Source organism: Halictus rubicundus, chromosome 5 (genome assembly GCF_050948215.1).
Source record: "Halictus rubicundus isolate RS-2024b chromosome 5, iyHalRubi1_principal, whole genome shotgun sequence".
NCBI classification, from domain to species: domain Eukaryota; kingdom Metazoa; phylum Arthropoda; class Insecta; order Hymenoptera; family Halictidae; genus Halictus; species Halictus rubicundus.
Window position 1 is genome coordinate 17,963,741 of NC_135153.1, and position 23,331 is coordinate 17,987,071.

At 42.0% G+C, this 23,331-nt stretch overlaps 1 protein-coding gene across 2 annotated transcripts in view; it reads left to right on the forward strand.

The window, feature by feature from the left end:
- Positions 1-23,331, forward strand: part of LOC143354487 (octopamine receptor beta-1R) — a 159,642-nt gene that overhangs the window by 133,996 nt on the left and 2,315 nt on the right. For both annotated transcript variants that reach the window (XM_076788634.1, XM_076788633.1), the window contains exon 3: positions 20,301-20,412. In XM_076788634.1, coding sequence (XP_076644749.1) covers positions 20,301-20,412 — 112 coding nt within the window. The remainder of the gene's footprint in view (positions 1-20,300; positions 20,413-23,331) is intronic.

The window sequence follows — 23,331 nt, forward strand, 5'->3', positions numbered from 1 at the left end:
TGCAATAACATAAGGATAGAAAATCGTATATTAAATTTTATAAGATTGTTACAAAAAGTTGCCCGTAATCAGCCATATCTATCATTGGAAATCATTATTTATCGCCATGAGTCGCCAGATCAAGACTTTTCTCCCCACTCTATTTTCCCCTTCCACGGCGCAATACCCACATGCGTCACAATGTCACGTGACGAATCCGGTACCGGCAAAGAGGGGGTAACTGTATTCCCCTCAATTTGTGCTCCCTCCCCTGACCTGGGGACTCTGGGTCCCGTACAGTTTCGTGCTACACAGTGTTGCCAGATCGTGACTTTTCTCCCCACTCTACCTTCCCCTTCCACGACGCAATAACCCCACGCTTCCGCCTCGGGCGGGTCACGTGAGGCGTTTCGTCCCTGTCGTGCGTGCGTCACAATGTCACGTGACGAATCCGGTACCGGTAAAGAGGGGGTAACTGTATTCCCCACAATCTGAGTCAATTCCCCTGACCTGGGGACTCTGGGTCCCGTACAGTTCCGTGCTACGCAGCGTTGCCAGATCAAGAATGGTCTCCCCACTCTACCTTCCCCTTCCCCTTCCACATACCCCCACGCTTCCGCCTCGGGCGGGTCACGTGAGGCGTTTCGTCCCTCTCATGCGTGCGTCACAACGTCACGTGACTAATCCGGTACCGGCAGAGAGGGGGTAACTGAATTCCCCTCAATCCGAGTCAATTCCCCTGATCTGGCGACTGTGCTTCCACGAACGTCCCGGGACAATACGGTTCGAAAATAGGTTCGTAAAGACACTTCTGTGGCGCCGTTATCAAGACCAAGGGACATTAAACTTGAAACACTCCGAAGCGTCGCGCCGCACGCGAATTGCAGCCGTCCGCGATGCGGCATCAGAGCGACATGAAAGGAGCCGCGCACGAGGTCCCGTTTAGTTTCATTTCGCGGCGCGAGGGAGCCAAGGCCACTGGGTCCGCATATTTCAGCGCGGTCTCTCTCTCTCTCTCTCTCTCTCTCTCTCTCCGCGTTTCGGTGCGCAGCGTTCCTTGAATCGGCCGGCACGGACTATAAAGGAGACGCGGGTCTCGATTCGACGCGGAACCTTTGGCCGAACCTCTGGCTAAGGGTTTCGCAGCGGCATTCTCTTCAAGCGACTTCGTCCTTCCACGTCTTGTCCGCGAGCCGAAAGTCTCGCGGTGCACGACGGTCCTTTGTGCGCGCCCTCTTTTCTGGGTCAGTCTCCAAATAGGCAACTCGTAAAAATCCACCGTAGAAGTCCGCGTGAAAAGATCCGCGCGATCTCTTTGCTGTACGTGGATGCTGCTCGCAAAGGATTCACGGTCCTCTGATGTGTCTTTCAACCGGCCGGGTCGCATGAGGCAAGGTGTGCCTGATTAAAAATGTACTCGGACGTCTGCACTCTTTGCAAGGCGTGTAAGACGCGCGGGAAATAAATAAACTGGCACAGTAAAGTCTAAACTAATACAATAAACGTTAACTAGAACAAGAAAGTCTCAGTGAAGTCCGTGTTGTGACGTAGATCGTGTAGGGCTACTGTTCTCTTGTGACCGCGCCGAACGCAGGAAAGGACAGCGCGCATAAACAAACATGTTTACACTTTGCTCGCGCAACCGAGGCAGCTCGTGCTTCTCGTGGAGTATGCCCCCCAGTGGAGGGGTTAGGCGAACCGACTAACATCGCGTGGATCCGCGCGGCTTAGATCGAGGCTTTACTGTAGAAGCGTCGACGATCCGAACAGAACAGGATCTTCAGGAATGTTTTCGGAACAAAGTGACGACCCTTTCTTATAAATAAGTGTGCTGTTTAAATGTGTATTTGTTGTAGCGTCTCGCAACTGTAACTGCAGGAAAATCTTCGTTAAAATTGTCTGGTCGATGCAATAAATACAGAAAATTCGCGGATGATTAATAGAGAGTATAAAAGGAGAGATAGCACCGAGTAATTAATGGGGGTTAATAGCGGGGTCCATCTTCATGAATCTCCTTCTGGGAGAAAGCACAACTGCCGCGGCGGGAGGTGTTTCCAATTACCACACCTGCGGGCGATCGGAAAAGTTCGTCCGCAGTGAAAACTTTTCTGCAGTGTCCGCAGTTCAGCTCGGGAGATGGGTGACATAAAGAAGAAGAAAAACAGCGCGTCGGGAGGGGAGGAAAAACAAAGGAGAGCGGAAAGGGAAATATTTTTCTGTAGATCTTCGCACCCTTAGCGACGCTGTTCGACCGATTCGTGGGAAGTGGGGGAAGAGACGCTTCGCGAGGAGTTCATCTCATTGCCTGGAACAGGTCATTGCACTTTGACTCAGATTGTACGCTGCGTGGGGAGGAGAGAGTGAGAGAGGGGGGGGAGAAGCGCTAAATACGCTTCACGAGAGGGTGATTATTAACGAGAGCGAACAATGCGGTTGGTGCGCGGAACGGAATTTATGAAATTCGAAAAATTAATGTTGGAGATCAATCAACTGAAACACCGTTGATACGCAAAATTCACAAACTTTGAAAATGTTTTGTATTTATTTGTATATAAAGCCGGTAAGGTTAAGAATTATTTTTCCTTCGGCAGAAAATTGTTCCGTGTCAAACGTGATTTTTGAGACTGTTTTAATCATCATATACATGCGTCGAAGGTCGAGAACGCGTGTCTCGGTGTGGGCGAAGTGGAAGTGGTAAATTATGTACAGACACGTCAGCCATTTCCCATTGAACAGCACATACGAGACGAATAACCTTATAAATCTTCAAACTCTTCTTTTTCTTTCGAAATAGAACTTTATATAACGCCATTCAATATTTTCAGTTGATCTTTTTGTAATATCACTTCCTGCCCGAATACGGAAGATTTGCGATTACACTTTGCACACCTGTCTCCTTGTTACCGCAAACCTTTCGATTCCCGTTCGTATTTTTAGAAGGTGCAGCGTACAACATTCTACGGACTTTTGTCTCATTAAAAGAAATGTGATCGTCCGTTGGATAACGGACCAATAAAATGGAGCAAGTTCCACGTAACAAGGATAACGATTTCGTAACAGACACCAGATTGCACGAAGCACAATAAGAGCGGCATCGACAGAACATCATTACCTGTAAACGCATTATCCAATAACTTTGTGCTTGTTAATAAAAATTGTTACGTCCGAACGTACGAGGTTGAAAAGCTACAATTCATAAAGATCCCAAAATTGCTCGGTGGCAGACATAACCGCTGTATCACACAAATATTGACTTGCACCACTTTTGCCCTAAACAGCTCGATTCCCGTTGGTTTGCTCGAATTAGGGAAAAGTGGGGGCACCCTCTGGCAGCATGCTCTTCAATTCACCTTGCCGATGGGTGACCTGGTATAATAGTGTTAATCGACGGATTCCTTATTCGCTGCTGGGCTGGTCGTTAGCAGATTAATTGTGCCCGAACGATCCACTGCCAAAACTGATTGGAGGAATGAACGCGAGGGTGAGGACGGGGAGGGGTGAGAAGAGACGATGTGGGGAACATGAACGTGAAAGAATGAACGGCGGCCGAGGGGGTGGGAAGTTCGGAGGCTTGATCTCTACCAGCCTGTGGTAGGGTAGGTCAGTGAACGCGGTTCCAGGCAGCTTCAGCGGGAACACCCCGGGACACCCTCGTCCTCCGCTTGTTCGCTCGATATCTGGAAACGACGACAGCAGACTCCGCGGGATAGAGGGGTTGACGTGACTGAAGCTGCAGCGAAAGGGGACGAAAATACCCCTAATCACTTCTGATTTCATAATTTCACCCCACCCGATCGATTGCAGCTCATTGGAACCTTGAATTCCCATTTTGCTGTTTACCGGCTGATTCGGGGAAACTGCTCCACAAAATTATCATCCTCGAGAGCGATGATCATCAGACATACCCGTGTCTGAATTGTTTCAAATTGTCTTCCCCTAGTATTCGAAACGTTTCATTCGAAATGTACAGTCAAACCTGTTTTTGTGCGGTCCTTTTCTATGCGATGTCTTTTCTCTGCGACTTTTTGCACTGATGTTGTAAAACATTATTTGTTACAGCTATTTATGAAGTTTCTGACTATTTCTTTTTGTGCCTATCTACCGCACAAAAACAGGTCTGACTGTACTTCGAAAGGCAATTCCTTGCTTGCTACTAATTTTCAAAATTGTTTCACTAATTATGGTGAAAATGGGCTGAATACCTGTATTGCTTATGTAAGGAAAAAAGAATTAATGTTACGAAGCGTATTGTTAAAGAGAAGGAATAAAATCTCTGCAGCATACTACTGCAACATTTTCATTATAGTATAGCAGGTGGTTCTGTGCAGAGAAAAAGGTTCGGCACATGAATATGTTCGCTTCCATTATGTATTTTGTTTTCCTCAAGTTCTACTTACAATATTATTCGCAAATTCGTTGTGTTCGCTATTTTAATTGTTTTATTGTTTTTAATTGTTTTAGGAGATCCAGAAGTGTTCTTATACGTTGATATATGTTCTCGTTGTGTGTATGATTTAATGTTTTCACAAATGGACGTTTTATTTACCGATTTATTGTTCCGCATGCTGCTTGGAATTTAGATTGTCTGGATGTTGAGGATGAAAGTAAAGGTACTATTAATAGAACTAGGATTTCGTAGAACAGCTTCGAAGCTTGTGTATACTTATTTATGATACTTATTGAGACATTAAAAAAATATTCTTTTCGTTAACGAACTTGAAAGATTCTAATTAAATTCGTATCTTCTAATTGCCATAAGTATCAGCATACATTTAGAAATTGCATCGACGTACTTCTAGTTTATAAATTTGTAATTTAAATGATCAAATACTTCATTGAAAAATGCATTCAGTGGAAATAATTATAAGTAAGTGACTTCAAGGTTCTTTAATACAGTAGACATTGTAGAATTGCGTAAAAATTCGTTCATTCGTGCCACATAAACTCTGAAACTTTAGAGAAACTTTAGTGTACTTTAAATTAGTATCGTACCTTATTAGATCAGTATGTTCAGCTGAATTATATTTTGAAGACACGTAGTTTTCTTACTGTTAGAGAAATTGTTTACTTTGAATTCAGTATCGAAGCCTCTTCCATCCGTATTCATTCTAGAAAACATAGTTAGAAATTCAGTAATTAAATCTGTCACTTAATTGGCTATATTTAAAAAATTAATCCGCCATTTTAGAAGGTAGCGCGCTGCCTATCGATCACGCTACGGAAAGGAACAACGCTCAGCGCCATCGGATGCAACTGTTAGAAATCAGGTTTTGAAAAAAGACAATATAATTTTTTTGTTTCTTAATGGATTCTAAAGATGGACGAAGAGACGCACAAGAATGAAGCCTGTATGTGTCATGACTTGACTGCGGATTTTCGTGCAAAATAAGAATGTTCCAACCGAAGTGCAACAAACTGGAGTGAAATGGAAAGTTATTTCATTTTTTAATGTGTTTAATAGGCAGAAACAACCCAAAAGCGTTTTTAAATTCCTCTAATGTCTTTACCGTTTTAAATTACAACTACTCGTTTCTGTTCTAACTGCATAAAATCCGCAGTCTGGTTATGACAAAAATGAAATTTCAAAGGTGGGTGGAAAAAATTGTGCGAGAACAAACGAAATAGGTCACGATAAAAATTAATTTTTAAAGCCCATGTCTTGTGCAGGAATCGAGTCAACATGTTAGGACAAAAATTAATTCTTAAATATGGACGAAGAAGTGCACGAAAATTAAGCAAATATGTTGGGACAAAAATTAATTTTTAAATATAGACGAAGTATATGAAAATTCAGCAAATGTGTTATGTCAAAAATTAATTTTTAAATATGGACGAAGAAGTATATAAAAATTCAGCAAATATGTTATGTCAAAAATTAATTTTTAAATGTGGACGAAGTGTACAAAAATTCAGGAAATATGTTAAGACAAAAACTACTTTTTAAATATGGACGAAAAAGTATATAAAAATTCAGGAAATATGTTGCGACAAAAATTAATTTATGAAGATGGAGAAAGTATGACCCACGTATGATTAACACGTTTATTAACACGTTAGTAATCGGAGTGGCAGAGGTTAATAAAAGAAGATAGAGAACTCGTAAGATGCAGGGCCACCCTCACCAGGAAAGAGGCTATACATAGTGTGGCACAGTTGCAACATGAAGGATCACATAGCAGTGACCTGCCGCTATAGATGTCAAGGTTTCGGTGATCGAAATGTTGCAAGAAAGACAAGAACATGCGCGAACACCGTGAAGACCAAGGCCGCGACTATAAGAACAATGCAATTACGAAGAGATACAGGCTATAAACCGTTCGAAATAGAGGAGAAAGTCTTATGATCGTTTTATCAAAGGCGAGGAGTACATGCCGCGTGAATTAATCAGCTGCTATACTGAACCGATTATGGATAATAAAACCAATGCCCTAGTAATAGTGCTCGAAGCAATGCAACTTGACGGGTGAAGACCTCCAGCGATGACACTGGACGTCGATAGTACTATGGCAGAGCGTCAAAGGGAATAATGACATGAGTGTTGCACTTATCCAAGTTAACATAGTAACCACTGATTTATTATAGACTGATGTCTAGACTGGAATTTATGCATTCATGGCAAAAGTGGGTGAAACTTATTGAAACAATTGAAGGAAGAAACACATCTTTATTTAGTACCTTGTGATTGTTGCAGGAAATTTTCATTTTGCAGAAAAATCCGCAGTCATCGGCAAAAGAAAATACGCATAAAAATCATTTCTACTTAAATCATGGGGAAAACCTCTTTAATAATGCTATATTAACATAACAATACAAACTTATACATTTTTACTTACATCATGGAGAAAAACTCTTAAATAATGCTATATTAACGTAAAAATAAAATATGGAAACTAGTGATACATTGGGTAATCGAATTATTAACGTCACTTGCACAAATTGGCGTGTTTGGATTGACTTAATAAATTTTTAGATGGAACCTTAGCTACACGGAATATTTTTTACTTTTGTATGAAATATTCACGTTTGAAAATTGAAAATATACAACGCTGTAGGCAACAATAGAAACTTATAACAATAGCATACTTTCGTTTATAATAGTCCATAGATAAGTGAAATACAGACGGTAAATGAACTTCTTTCATCCTGAACTCGAAAGTAATATCGGAGTAATCTCTCTCAGATCGTTTCGCGTTCCTTCGAATCGAATGGCCTTGACCACCGATATTCATCTATCCGACCAAACACAATGCGAACCACCGCTCGCCTCGCATTAAAAGAATTTTCAATCTTGTCGATCGAGAAATGAAGTCGTACTTAGGAATGTTTTCAAAGGGAAATAATTAAATACTTGTGATCGTCGCGCACGTGTCAAGCTGATAATAAACCTGCGAAATACAACAGCAAAAATGTATCCACAATGCTCCATCATGCTAGAACACATTGCAAAGAGTTTTTTTAGCTGAACGTGTCGTTGAATTTTCCTGCAAAAAATTCTTAAAAGTGACCTAATTCCTGTACGGCTCGATGGAACGGTTTAAAACCCGCTCATGAACCACCGCGAGCAGAACCGCGAATTAATTAGGGTTGGGACGAGGGAATAGTGAAACTCGCCGAGAAAACCAAAGAAATGGGAGAAAATGATCGAAGAACATTTTTGTAATCTATTACTTCGATTATTCGAATTAAACCGTCACAGTGAAAGTAGAAAAAATAAGTGAATTTTGAGATACACTCACAGCGAACAAGATAAAGTAAAGTTCTTTACACTCTAGAATCTTCATTGTTTGAACTCATTAGGGGAGGGGAAATATAAAGATAAGAGAATGTCGTCTTTTAAGCGGGCATTCCTGTTTTCGAGGTCGTTTCTGCGTATTTAGGAATTTCTTTTTAAAAAACATTGTTAAACCTTTTGCTTCGAAATTTTGCACACACATTTACTGGTGTCTCAGGAATATGTGTGATTTTTTATAAGTAAAAATAATAAAAATTACATGAGTTATATATTTATTTATAACTACTTTCATTTTACGATTTCAAACAAATCCTATTGCACACAAATTTCACGACACATATACTTAAGGAAAATGCAAGAGAATCAATTTTTTGAAAAGGAAAAACCTGAATACCCCCCTAAAATTTTCCGTCGATTTTCAGCCGAGGATTTATTGTTCTTCAAACGAAAAGAGTGACGTCAGTATTAAAATTTGAGAAAATTAAGTTGGGGGTTGTGAAAGCAGAGAACTCACCCTTTAAAACGAGACCAGACAGAATATTTTAAGGTTTGTGTACTCAAAGTTGAAGAAGTTCAAGGACGTGCAATTTTTCAATTATAACTTAGTGTTCTAAGTAGAAGCAATAAATATGTTTACGAAGCGTAGGACGTTATGAAGAAGTTGGATTCATCGAAAATCAATGCCCACGTAAGGAAGAACGAGTGTTTTATAGACTGTTACGGCTGGGAGCTATATCACACTTCAAACTTTATAATTGAAGTTCCAAGGATCAGCTTCCAAACATCTTACCACTCCAATTTGCCATTAAATTCTCTCGCCATATTGGGGGAGTTTTGAGGTTACGCAATATAACCTCGTTACAGCAATGGAATTGCAGTCGATTAAAACAGCATCGGGAACTTTCCAATTCCTTCGGAATCGACGTTCTGAAATTCAGCCTCGGAGTACGAAGTTTGATCCCGGCGAAGGGCGTTAAACTTTACTGTCAAACAAACTAAGTTTACGTTCGAGGGGCTACGAATTTTATGCTTGTACACTTCGTTTAAACAGCTGCAACATCTTCTAAATCGACTGTAAAAATAACAAACTGCTTCGCTGTGTACAGCAATATCCTGATTTACACATACACATAAACATACGTCGACGCCGGCGTATCAGTGAGACAATATCAATTTAATGATAACACACTTTTGTTCGTAACGATTTTTTTACGAAACTTCTGCCAACATATCGGCAATAATTTTCTGATCGAAAGGAGTCCAAACACGACACAATTTGGACCATACTTACTCATTTAATGCACAATGCAATGGAACCTCGATTATCCGAACAGTCATCTAGCTGCAGTGCTAGAGTATATCTTTACTAATTTGCATAATGAATCTTACTGTATATGGATCATTTTCGGCTGAAACGATTCTGAACAGATAACGGAGAACTCAGATACGATTTGTTAAGATAATCGAGGTTGCACTGAATCGTCAATTGAACGATCAAACATACTTGAAGGTATTTTTCGTCTCATTTGAATCAGAAAAACGTTTCATATACGCCGGCGCGAGCTTCATAAACGAATCGTTGGAAGTGAAAAAGTTTCGTACAAATATCGTGCGCATCTATGTCACGTATATCGAGGCATTACTGTAATACCGACGTTACGTCCAGAACGTAATTTACGTACATGTCAATATTATCCGAGAAAACAGCTCTCTTTGAGGAGTAGTTCACACACCCCGTTGTAGAAAAGGCTGTAATCCGGACGACACGCGTACGCGTGTCTACGAAAGGAGGGATTTGCAATCCACTTCCCCTTAACAGGAGAGCTATATTGCATTATTGTGCGTCGACGGTTCATAATGTCCGAGCTAAGAAAATCTCCTGAAGACTCTGTTTCAAAGCGGAAGCGTCTACTTAATGAAATTTGCTTTCCATTCTCCACCCGTCCCCCTCCCCTGCCACTTATTGCTCCGTTGTTTTGAAGGGTCCTTTTCACTTAACCGGTCGACCAATCGGTTCTCACGTCCGACGAACGTTCGCAGGGAAAATTGGACGGCTGGAAGGAGAACAGTTCGAAACCCATTCTTTCTCTCGGCCTCGCTCGTCCCGCAACAAATTTTATCAGGAACCCGGATGGCTTCTTCTTCTTCTTCTTCTTCAACCGCGACCGTTATTAAAGAGCCGACCGGCCCGGCGAAATGAGACAGGTCCTCGATCTTTCCACGAATCGGCCCGTTCACCGCAGACAATGCGGCCACAACAACGGTGTCATTTGCCGATAGCTGTTGCCAACTTGCACCCAGTTCCCCGGATCTGGAGATGAAGTCAAGCTAGCAGCTGAAGAGTGGGAGCGCCGGTAAACTAACGGTGGGAGTCGTGGTCTGCTGTACAACACGTGGCCGCCAGATCAAGACTTGTTTCCCCCACTCTAACTTCCACTTCTTCCGCCACGGCCTCGTCACGTGACTAACCCGGTACTGGCAAAGAGAGAGAGAGAGAGAGAGAGAGAGAGAGAGAGGGTAACTTATTCCCCACAATTCGCGCTATCTCCGCTCATCTGGCGACCATGTCTCTAGCTATGTATGCAGTAGGACTGATCGCGTCGGTAAGGTAGATCTCCTACACTAGGTTTTTCGGCAGTGTGCGAAAAAAGTGGATTTGTTAAAACTTCCTTTACGGGGACATTGTGAAATATAATTTTAAGTTTTTCGAAAATATTTTCTCATTTTTTTATTGTTCAATTGGTTCAATTGGTTTCCTATTAATTGTCGTCATAGTGATGATAAGCCCAGTGCCTGATCGAATAAGAAGAAACAACTTCCCGGTGGAACTCGGGAGGGCCACAAACTCGCAGATCCGCATTGCGTACTTTCAAAAAATCTTCCTCGAGTCTCGTCCGGGTGCAACCTCGTGTGCGCCCGGTGCAAGCAGTCCGAGGCAGATCAATAACGAGGTCCATTAAATCATGTTTCAATCAATTCGACGCCCGTTTCTCAGTCTCGGTCCTCGTCAAGCCCCGAGGCACACTCGCAAGGACTGATCCGCGGATCGATAGAGCCCGCGCGAGGCGAATCATTTTTCCGGCCGTCTGTAACTCGGCGTTCATTTCTTTAAAATTCCCCAGGCCCGGACCGTTTCAAGGCTTCTAATTTCATCGAGAGACTCGCTCGTCCCCCGATCCGCCTGGCGCTTTTCATGACAGTTCGTCTGTCATCGTCTGTCACCGTCCTCCTTCGGCGTTTCGTCTCTCAATTTCGCTGGCGACGGCGGCCGATTAGGCTCCTCGGATGGCGACGAGTCCCCTGCATTCTCGCGAGGATCTTTTTCTTCCTTCGCCAGAGGATCGACAGGCGAGATTAGGCGTTTATTCGAGTTCTCGGGATTAAAGTCCCGCGAGAGATTCCGGGTGTCCCGCGAGACTATTGTCCCAGATCCACCAACAACCTGTTTTATTTCCTTGTCGCGCGCGGTCCTGGTACAGTTTGTTGTCTCTGCGGTCGATTTCGAAGAAATTTAAACGAATTCTTCAATTTTCGGATACGTGTGTCACACGTAAACGTGATTTCTCTATATATGTCGCTAACGCCTCGATGATAAACGTCGCGGAATTCTCCCCACTACCGCGGGGTATACCCCGTGAGGGACCACGAAGCTCGGGAGGCCTCGGACGCCGAGGAGTGTAAACATAACACGGCTTAGGCATATCTCCTGGACGATACATGACCCTGGCAAGACCCGTGTTGTTGACATATATCGGAAATTCACTGTATTGTGTTGCTTCAAGGTCTGCTCTCTGTTTTGTTCAATTTCCTACCTTGGGAATCACCCCTTGCAATTTTTGGGACACCCTGTAGTCATCACAAAACTCTGTATAGATTAAGTATTCAGGACCTAACCAGACATTTCTCCTGGACGATACATGACCCTGGCAAGACCCGTGTTGTTGACATAAATCGAGAATTCACTGTATTGTGTTGCTTAAAGGTCTGCACTCTGTTTTGTTCAATTTTCTACCTTGGGAATCACCCCTTGCAAGCAAGTAAATTTTGGGACACCCTGTAGTCATTATAATACTCTTTATAGAATAAGTATTCAGGACCAAACCAGGTATGTCTCCTGGACGATACATGACCCTGGCAAGACCCGTGTTGTTGACATATATCGAAAATTCACTGTATTGTGTTGCTTAAAGTCTGCTCTCTGTTTTGTTCAATTTCCTACCTTGGGAATCACCCCTTGCAATTTTTGGGACACCCTGTAGTCATCACAAAACTCTGTATAGAATAAGTATTCAGGACCTAACCAGATATTTCTCCTGGACGATACATGACCCTGGCAAGACCCACGTTGTTGACATAAATCGAGAACTCACTGTATATACAACGTGATACGTTGTACAAATCGACCAAGATGTTCCTGAAATATCGGTAAATGTACGTGCAAAAGTCCAATGCAAAAGGTTTAATAGTTTACATAAAAGAAATTCCTAAATGTGGTGAAACGACCTCGAGAACAAGAATACCCCCTTAATATTCAGGGGACGCAATTGTGTGCGGGAACACGCGCGTTAGAAAAAGGAACGCTGGACGGCTTATTGGTGCACATCCAGTGTCCTACTGTTTTAAAAGTAATATACACTTCGCAGAAGCTCGTCGGGCAGCAGGATTACACCCGAGCCGAGTTCCCAAAGGGGATGAAACTGGCGAGAGCGGGACGCGCGAGCCAATGCAGCACGACACACGGTACAGCCATGCCAACTGTGGCTGGCAAATTAAATTTCCAGCGTAAGAACAAGAACAGATTTGGCGTGCGTACGTGGTCCGCGAAATAACCATCCCTCTTCAGCAACGTCCCCAACCCTCGGACCCTGCAACTCAGGTCCGTCTCGCCCGTAGTTGTCGGCAGCTATAACCAACTTCTTAATTCTTGACCGCTAACCGAATCCTTTGACATCGTGAAATGTGCTTGACAAATGGATTCGGACATTTGTCAAGCATTTAACCAATTTCGATGAAATTATCAGCATGTACATAACTTTTTCCAAATTTTTTTAATTGTCTAACTCAATTCAAATAAGTGAGATTCTACAGTGGAAAAGTGCACTTTAGTCAGTTTCCTTCTTCCCTTTAACTTTGAACATTCCTTCTGTACTGACACCGCTAATTATTTCAGATAATCGTGATTCTACGGTACACCCTTCAATCAAGTTTTTTCATTTAGTTTCAAGAGTCCTCAGTTCTCGTAATAATAATCTCAATTAACTCAAATGAACGAGGTTCTACAGTGTAAAAGAGCTCTTCAATAAATTTCGCCGAACTTCTCGACGCCCTGGACAAGTTCACAAACTTGCTGATCCTGCGATCCTAATTGATTGAAATAATGGAGGTTCTACGGTACAGTGATGGACTCTTCGATGAACTTGGCCCATCTCTACAGTTTTAAAAGTTCTTAACGCTTACATCTACAGAAATAATCGAGGTTCTGCAATGCAAAAGTACTCTCCAATTTTACATCCTTTTGATTTCCTGATCAGCTTTAAAACTAGCTCACGTGACACTATTAATTACATCAAATTATTAAGCTTCTACAGTGTGAAACGCTGGGCATTAGGGTTATTTTGTATTCCTCATTTTTCAATTCCTTAAATTTCACAAAATTTACTGATTCTCATGCTCTCACTCCCAATTAATTCGAACAATCGTGGTTCCAGATTTCGAAAATGCTCTTACACGAGTTCCTCTCATACGTTAGTTTCGAGGGGCCCTAATTCTCATACCTATAACCGCAATTAACTCAAATTAACGAGGTTCGACCGTGTAAAAGCGCTCTCCCATCAACTTAGTTTAATCCCTTCGTTCCACTGGGTATCATGGAATTTTGAAATTTGCAGAAATTAGAGTATTTAAACGTAACACTGTGATGAAAAAAATTTCCCAATTTCCTCTATAAAAATGCTCCTCGACGATCTTCCTTCGTCCTTTCATTTTTTTCCAAAAGTATTTGATCCTCCTGCCCAGAACCTCAATTCGCTAAACAAAATGTGGTGCTACCTCGCGAGAGTGCTTCCCCACTTCCGGTTTCCCTCATCCAATAACGATGCCATTAAGTACTTCGAACAATCATGGTTCTACAGTACAAAAACGCTTTCCTGCGAACTTCTTTCACGTCCCTTTCCCTCGACGAGGCTTCAATCCTCCCACCTATAACCTCGATTAACTCAACTGAACGAGGTTCTACCTCGCGAAAGCGCTCTTCAATAAATTTCGTCCGACTCGCCGGGTTTTCCTCGGCGAGTTCTCAAACTCGCTCAAACCCGCGCTGATAGCCCTAATTAATTCGAGTAATCGAGGGCCTCGCGGTACAGGGGTGAAATTGCCGCAAATCCACGTTCCCCGAGCATCCTCTTAAACGTCTTGGGGCGTCCTAAAAAATTCACCGCGCCGGGAAATAGGACTCGCGTGCCGGTGGAAAAACGAACACCTGTCCGTCTCCTTGAAGTTGTCGGGCCACCGGGGCTAGGAAACTTTATGATACTCCAGTTGTTTTGGAGTCCCCGAGGCGAGAGCAGACGAGAGAAAGGGATAGAGAGAGAGAGAGAGAGAGAGAGAGAGAGAGAGAGAGAGAGAGAGAGAAGCGTCCGGGCAGGGATTGCGAAAAACGCGGTCGCGATTCTCCACCCGGTTCCGCTGGAACTTTCGCGCTAAGCGGATACGGAACTTTTTAATGGGGATAAGAAGCGGTCGTTGGTCGTAGCTGGCAATAGAGATCACGCGAGAAGGGGATGCGTCGCTCCGTTAACCCCGGGATACCGAAGGATGTCCATTTTTGTTTCTCTCCCATAAGTAATCAATTATTTTGAAATCTGAAACAAACTTTCTAGTAAATTCAGATTTTTATTTCTTAATTTATTATATAATCTCCATCATTATCCAGGGTTCGTGAAACAATATATGACTCAAGGTGCCTCCTTACATCTTCTACAGAATGTTTTATTTCATAAATAATGCTCCAGAGATCTGAAAAGATCAGAGGGAGCAATATCCGGTGAGTACGGGGGTGCGGTCAAACTTCCCATTGCGATTCTTCGATTTTTTCCTGAGTGAGTTTCGCTATATGGGGCCGGGCATTGTCAATTTGCAGTATTACACCTTTTCTGTGGACTAAAGATGCCCTCTTTTTCAATAGTTCTGAATACAGCCGTTGCAATTGCTGACAATACGACTCAGCAGTAACTGTTTCTCCAGGTTTCAACACCTCAAAGTGAATTATGCCATGACAGTCCCACCAAATGCACGGTAACACCTTCCTAAGTGACAAGCTAGGTTTAGGGGTTGATATTGCGGTTTGATTTGCAGAAAGCCATTGCTTGGAACGCTTTATGTTATCACAAAGAATCCATTTTTCATCTAACGATTCTGCGAAGAAATGGATCTCTACGAAATCTGGATAGCAATGAAGTGCAAACGTCGACGAATATTCTTGTTGGTCTAATTGACGCGGTACACATATTCCTTGCCTGTATGCCTTTCCCATTTCGTGTGGGTGCCATTGTATAGTTGACCATGTGGACCCAAGGCTTCTCGATAATTCTTGTATACTTCATTTTGGATCAGCTTGCGCTAGAGATTTTAGGGTGTCATTATCAAATTCAACTGGTCGTCCACTTCGAGGCCTGTCAGAGAGATCATAATCACCACCAGCAAACCTTCCGAACCAACGTTGACAGTTGTTGACCTTCAATACATCTCCATAAACATCGCAAATTTTCTTTGTTGTTACCGTTGCATTAAATCCAGCATGAAAATGGAAAAATATGCAATGACGAATATGATCCTCGGAAGGTACGGACGCCGCCATTTTATTACAAGGTTGTAAAAAAAATTATTACAATATTTTGAATACAGGCTGCTCTACCGAAAACTGTAAGAGAATACGTGTTTCCTCTTCAACGATCGGTACAGAACTAAAGGCAAAACAAATTCATTGCAAATAATTGATTACTTATGGGCACCCCTAATATTAGCGAGGTAATCTTACCTCGGATGCCATCTTGTTCGCCAATTTTTGGAAATTTTCTTCAGAGAAATTATCGAAATTTTTCATGTGCAATTTATGTCAATAATGTAATTTGAAATAATCGCTTTTAGTGCTGCTCACAATTACATGTCCATATCAGTCAAACAACAGGAACAAAATCAGCAGTGGGAAAAGTCAAATTGAAAAGGGTACGAGATTGCGGAAGAGGACGAAATATCGATTCGCGTGGCGTTCGTTGAACCGAATCGATGCGAAAATTCTGAATTGTGTTGATCAGCGTGGTATAGTCGGGGACAAAAAGATAGAACACCCTACTGATTTGTCAATCTCTATTTAGTAGATGAAATAAGGGAAATTCTCGTACAAACATCGTTTCAAACTGTTCCTGTTCGTTTCACTCTGTTGGTAAAACTATGATATTGCACCGTATGAATTTATCTAGAAAAGTGTCAATTTTCACGAGAAATTAATTGGACATAATAATAGGACACGTGTTTAAGAAATTGAATGTACTACATTCCAACATGGCAGCGTTCTTGCCTGTGAAAAACGCTGAAAATTGCACATCGTTAGACACGTGTAACTTCTGAACTAATAATCCTCTTGGATTAAAACGCGGATTTTCGGAATTTCCTCGCCAAAATCTACAGGATTACATAATAAAAAGTTAAAAATTTCTGGTTCCCTGAAGTAAAGTTTAAAATCCAGCAACTAATCCTTCTAGCCTGGTATAAAAACTGGAGTCGTTTTATGCATTTAAAGTAGAGTTATTCTGATGTAAAGTGTGTGCCATCATATGACTAACTGAACGCGTATAATTATAAATGATTTCCCAAATTGTTTCTTCCGACATCGTATGAAAAGACAAAGAAACGTATGGTGTCCTATCGTTTTGTCTCTGACTGTATGTTGTTCCTAGTTGGGTGGATTCGTTCGCGTCTTCAATAGGCCGAGAACTAATTGCGTGTGTACACTTAAATCGGGCATGCCGTAGGGCAGACGGTTCTTGCATCTTGATAGACGAGCGCATCGATTGCACGAAAACGGAGAAGCCGGTGAGCATCGACCAACCAACCTAAATCTGCCTGACTGCGTCGGATCACGCGAACCCTTCAGCTTTCGCTCCAACGACTGCCTTCCTATTCTGGCACTTCGCATTATCTAAACAGCGCTTGGGTATCGTCCCGCCAAAATGAATTTGCTATCTCCGCCAGGAAGCGACGTGTTCTTAAACGGACACACGGCCGAGAACCAGCACTAACCATCGGACGGCTTCTTGGGAAACTTTATTCGAACCCCTGTCATTGACTTCGAAACGTTACAATGATGAATCCCTTGCCCTACAATATCGAGGCAGGCCAACATCAATTAAGCAATCATGGCATTCCTTTAATCCGCAAAATAATATTTAGCAATCGTTTGACATTAAACTAGATATGATCAATACAAATTTTCTTTCTCATATATGACATGCTTGACAATAATCTAGCCACTAAGCAAAAAAGAGGTTAATCAATAGGGAAAAGTACAGAAATTATTTGAACATATTTTATATTTTCTGAGTTCCCTATAGTGCCATTTTTATAAAATTTTATTCGGAATTGGCATAGGAGGAATTTAAATTGTTATTGCAAGAATTTTATCATCCGTCCCTTAAAGTAGTCCGTTTTAATTGAAATGCCTTCACCAAAAATTGACAATCGAAAGAAATTATAGGAGAAATTATAGGAACTTCTAGTTTTATTTCAAGAAATTGAGATTAAGTTATATAATTTTATTTCTTGCACTGTGCCTTAAAGTAGTCCATTTTAATTGAAATGCCTTCACCAAAAATTGACAATCGAAAGAAATTATAGGAGAAATTATGGGAACTTCTAGTTTTATTTCAAGAAATTGAGATGAAGTTATATAATTTTATTTCTTGCACTAATAGTTTATCTTTCAAGTCATGTAAGCCGTAAAAGTATAAAAATCGAAAATTTAGTTAATATTACTTCACCACATCACAAAACGTTTACATGGAAAGTCGCTCAAAGTAATTAAATTATGGTGGCGGAACAGTATGTGGTAAAAATGACGTGACACGCGTGGGTGGCGGAACGCATGAAAGCACAGAGGCGATGACAAAGGCCATCGTCGGAAAGAAAACTTATGTTCTGGGTTAATGGGGTAATGTATCTCGGCGAATTCTAATTGCGAATTCGAAGCTGCTGCGAAGATAGTAGCAGAGGATAATGGCGCGTGGGATTTCCAAGAAAAAAATTTAAATGGCTGCGATTCAAGCAACGAGATTGAAGAATCACAATTTCAGCTGAAAAATTGCAAAAATACAAGATATGTACTGTTTTTCAGGGCAGCAGATGATCTTGAACGAAACCTGGAAAAATGAGAAATGAGGTAACCTGGAAATGAGAAGAAAGGAAGAAATACCGAGAAACGGAATGTAATTAGACCAAATGGAATTTTGGTTCTCTTTGAAACATAAATAACGAGTTTGCATCGCCGAGCCTTTGTTTAATCCGTGTAGCTACATAATTTAACGACACAAAGAAGTAAATTAATGCTGCACAATGAATTCGAATACTCTGTTCTTTTACTTCCAGGAAGTAATTAATAGTCGCTTCTATGCGGCTAAAAATAAGAGTAAGTTCAAGAGTAACTCGTTATTCAATTGTTGAAAACTGTTCTACATTGCGGACTTCAAAAGTTTTTCGGTAATACAATAAAAAATCTTTAAACAGATTTTTCAGTCGAAATATTAGTTGAAAATCTCCAAATATTGGGGAACAGGATGGACAAAATAATACTTAAACAAATTTTAGGACACTTGTGAACGAGAAATTCTTCACCAAACATTAAATAATTTTTTACGACTGCATATTTGTATATATTGTACTTATTGTGGTGACATGGTTTTGAGTAATACTTGTTCAAACTCGACAATAAACATGTCAGCGATATAAAAATGATTTGCAAGCATCCGGTACTTTAATAGAAACTCTGATTGCAAATTTTCCGACCTTGGTAGAAATGTCTGGCCAGCCAGAGATTGAAAATAAACATAAACTCACGGGAAAAAATGGTGTTGCGGAACGCGTAATCTCCCGTGAATAATTTCCCCTCCGAAACAGCTGCCAGCGTAATTCGATGTGCCAGTTAAATGAACGAAATATCGCCACGTAATTGACGAGCACGTGAATAAATTACAGGTTCGTTCCACCGAAACGCGATTGTTCGGATCCAGCCAGTGACCTTGAGCTTCGGCCGTCATCCGCTGATACGGCTTTATTAATATTAACCGATTTCCACGGGAGCAGAAAATGTTTGCCTGGCGAATTAACGGGGCCAAAAATATCAACGGGGCGGGCCGGGTTCGTGCAATAAACACGATTTTGTTTAACCGAATCGCGTCGCTCCCGTGCTCGAGTTCTTCGTTCGTCCACACAAACACACACACACACACCGCTGAAGCTGAAATTAATTATCAGTGCGGTTCGTCAATGTTCAACGCACAATCGCGTGCCGTTCATTGTTTGCCCGGCATTAATAACCCCGTCGACGCCCGTTGTTTCCGTCGATATAACGAGAAACAATAAAAAGAATCGAGTTTAAGAGAAACGTGATTAATAGAGCCGGATTTATCATTATTCTTCTGCGCGTGATATACTGTTTTAAGTGTCTATCGAATTTACTACGGAGAAATGCTATGAATTCCCCGCCATTTTTCATTCTGAAACGCGAAATTTTTTATAGGTGGGCAATTTCTACAGGTAGCACAATAACAAATTTATGATGCGGTCCGTGTTTATTTACACGCGCTGTCCCTTTCTGCTTTCGGCGAGGTACACGCGGTCACGAGAAAATAGTAGAGCTACACGATCTATGTCACAGCACGGACCCGAGGATTGGACTTAGATCAAGAGTTTACTTTTAGGACACCTTTTGAACAAAGTACCTATGCCACTGTAAATACGTAAATCTGAGAAATACATACACTTTAGTCAATGTAGTTACCACGAATACGTATGTTGACCATAAACCAACAAGTCACCCTCAGTACTGTAATACAATAGCTTCTTTCGGTGTAGTTGTGTATAAAAAGATTTTTTAGCTTCCTCTGCAATAGATTTCAATAGGATAAATAGTACTTGTAAATACTCTTACGTTTTTCATAGCATACAATAACAAAAATGTGTGAATTTTTATATTCCTCAGTCTTCATTTATTATCACATTTGTATCTAAACGTATCTGACGGTATTATGTAGAAAAAAACAAATGCATTTAGTAAGACCTTGACGAATGCATAAATGCATTTGCTCAAACTTTTACTGACGCTTTACACAAAGCATTTAGCAAAGCTTCGACTGCTTGCACAAATGTATAAATTAAGTGACCGTAAACATTCACCAAATCCTACATTTCTAATCTAACTTTTTTTAAAAATCCTTGTATGTATGGAAGCTAGCTGGACTAGCAACAAAGTTACGAACTGAATAATACAGTAAAACTTTTTCATCCTTTTACGTTGCTAACGTAAATTTTTATTTTCCAGGTACTTCCATACGACAACAAACGAAAAGTTGGAGGGCTGAACACAAAGCAGCGAGGACGCTCGGAATAATAATGGGCGCGTTCCTCCTTTGTTGGCTGCCATTCTTCCTTTGGTAAGCAGAGAGGATCGTACATTTTAAGAACTTAATTTATACCGAATTTTTACTTTCAATATGATTTTCTCTTCGCGGTGCATCCTCGTGAATTATTATTACCGTTTGTTGCTTTGCATTGGGGGTATCAAATAACCTAACATTAAATAGCGAAAGGTGGTAGGGTAGTGATGTTGTGCGATTGTGGTGACATTATACGTGAATTTCGAGAGGAAAAGTCGACCATGGCCCGGACAGAGCTTATTGTTAGTGGACAAAGAAGTCGCCCGACAAATGAAAGATCGCGTATTCGATTCCTGTACGTGATCAGTCTCCCGTCCAAGAATAAATTCTCTTCAACAATGAATTGTCTTGGCAAGAAGTCGTTTGAAAAATCGAACTAATAAAACGAAGAAGATAATACGTGCTGCATTAAGTGCGGAATTATTTTCTCACACGGAAAAAATCAACAATTCAGTTTAAAAAGATCTCTATCAAAAGGACCTCTTTTATCGACATTATAAAGATGAGCATTCATGCTTTAACCTTTTGCACTCGAAGCTATTTTAACTCCAAAACGAAACATTTCTTATGACCTAGAATATTTCCCTTGTATACATTTTTGTTCTATGTTATACATATGAAAATGGTGCAATTTACTCCTAAAATACTGAAGTCTTTAGTAATTTATTGCATTCAAACAAATTTAATAATGTAAAAAAGATTTCGAATTCGAGTGTTAAGGGTTAAAATAATTATTAGCACAATTTCTTCATTCCGTACATTCAAGACTTTTAATCACAGTCAAAATTAGAACAGAATGTTGCAATAATAATTTCGTAATTTCCAATGATAAATTCGTTCACATTACAACAAACAAGCACACAAGCTAGACAACACGATTACCGGCCGCTAATGAAACCGCGACAGCAGATAAGCAATAAAGAGGCATGTTCCATTCGAAGCGGAGCTAATTGTTTACAAACATCCGAGCCCGTTTCGTCAAGAATGCGGCTGCAGGACTGCTCATTAGAAGAATAACCAATTTCGCAGAGATTCGATGGGAACGAGGCGGTTGCTGCGTCAGTAGGAGAAAAAGAAACATTCTTTGGACTGTTCCCATCGTGGGGGGATTTTCCGCTCATTTTCCGCGGCCTTTCAGTAACGACTGCGGAATTGGGAGGGGGTGGGGTCGTCGATTTTTCCGCAAAAAACATACACAGAGAGAAACTCTCCGTCTATTCGGCTCGCACGATATATCAGCGAGGCACGGTGCAAGCTGTTCGGTGCTTTCGTTTCATCGACGCCAAGTTCCCCCTAGCCGGTGAATACTCGCGAAAGCTGAGCCAGCCGCATGTTTTATTAATGCAAAGCTGAGTGCATCCCGCGGAGTATACGTCGAGGGCTCAGCAGCGCGAGTCTCCGCCGCCGCTTCATAGTCTAACTATTTGCTTGGCTAAGCAATGCGGTCGCAGCTTCCGAGGAAATAGCGAGCTCCCTCTCCTTATTGCTCGCATAATATCGTAGACGGAAGTTGCGAGGCATTGCCTCTTAATGAGAATCCAAAGTCGCCCTGTTGTGCCGACGTTCGGCCCTTTTCGTGACTGGTGCTTGGGACTTCTTTTACGATCGAAGCCGTGACAAATTGTTTCAGATTACTTCGTTCCTTCGAGCTACTATTATACGGAATCTCCCAAAAATTACTTCCTTGGACGAGCTGGTTCCTCGGGTCATTTGGAGGAACTTTTTCCTTTGCGAAATTGCTCTCCGCCGCTTCGTTAAGGAGTTATCAGCGAAAAACGAGGACCAACCAGAGCGCGGCTTCAGCGGACGGCACTCCCGCTCGGCGGCAGGCCCCACTGAGCGGGACGTCGGCATTGGCGGAGCCGGAGTCCGGGGTGGGGCCTGCCGCCGAACGGGAGTGGCGTCCGCTGAGGCCGCGCTCTGGTTGGTCCTCGTTTTTCGCTAATAACTCCTTAACCAAGCGGCGGAGAACATTTTCGCAAAGGAAAGAGTTGCTCGGAATGATCCCAGGAATCGCCTCTTTCAAAGAAAGAGGAATTTGAGCGATTGCAAATTTTCTGGGACCAACCTTGATATAGCTTCCTCGGACTGTGTCCCATCGTCCTATAAATTTAATAAAAATTGATCCATCTATTTTCGGGTACAAAGCTCGAAAATCTCGAGACCTCTGAAAATTGAGCTTTTGCAGTCTCCCAACATTTGCTTAGGAATAAATACAATTGTCAGAGTACGCGACAGATGGACGGACAAAATAGTTGCACAGGATCGACAAACAACGTCGCGCACACAAGCTAATTGACACCCGACAGCGAAACGGGTCCGTCACCAAGCAACAAACCGTTTGCATTAACGATGAAGCGATCGATCCGTAAACTCCGGCAATTTAACAACAATTATGTTGTTCCCCGTTCGAACGACAGCCGGGCGGGAAAATATTTGCGCAACGGGTGTGCTCGGTCTCGGAAGTAGAATTATATCACGGAATTTTCGAGAGTGTAGATCGAGCCATGGATTTAACCAAGCGTATAAACAAACAGAGACTTTGAATGATTTGCAAGCATGCTTGGCGTGACGAGCGTTATTGTGCAGATGCGGACATATGCGAGCACGTTCGACGCTCGCCACAAATCATGGCAGGCGTTGCTCGATTAGCCGTCGCGCGTGCGGACAGAGATCTCTCTGGTCCGCAGGACGTTTCGAAACCCCCGTTGCGTCGCCTCCAAAATAAATAACTTTTGCGCAGCGACCGAAAATATGGATATTAGTCAGCGTAAATGTTTCCGGATGACGTTCGCCGATATCCCGGCCCGATGTATCACGGTCAATTATTCGTGGAAGTTGCGCCCCCGACATCCGTCCAGCTCTGTCTTGTTTCGGCGACCGTTCTTGTGCAGGATGCGCAAAATGGCCGCGACG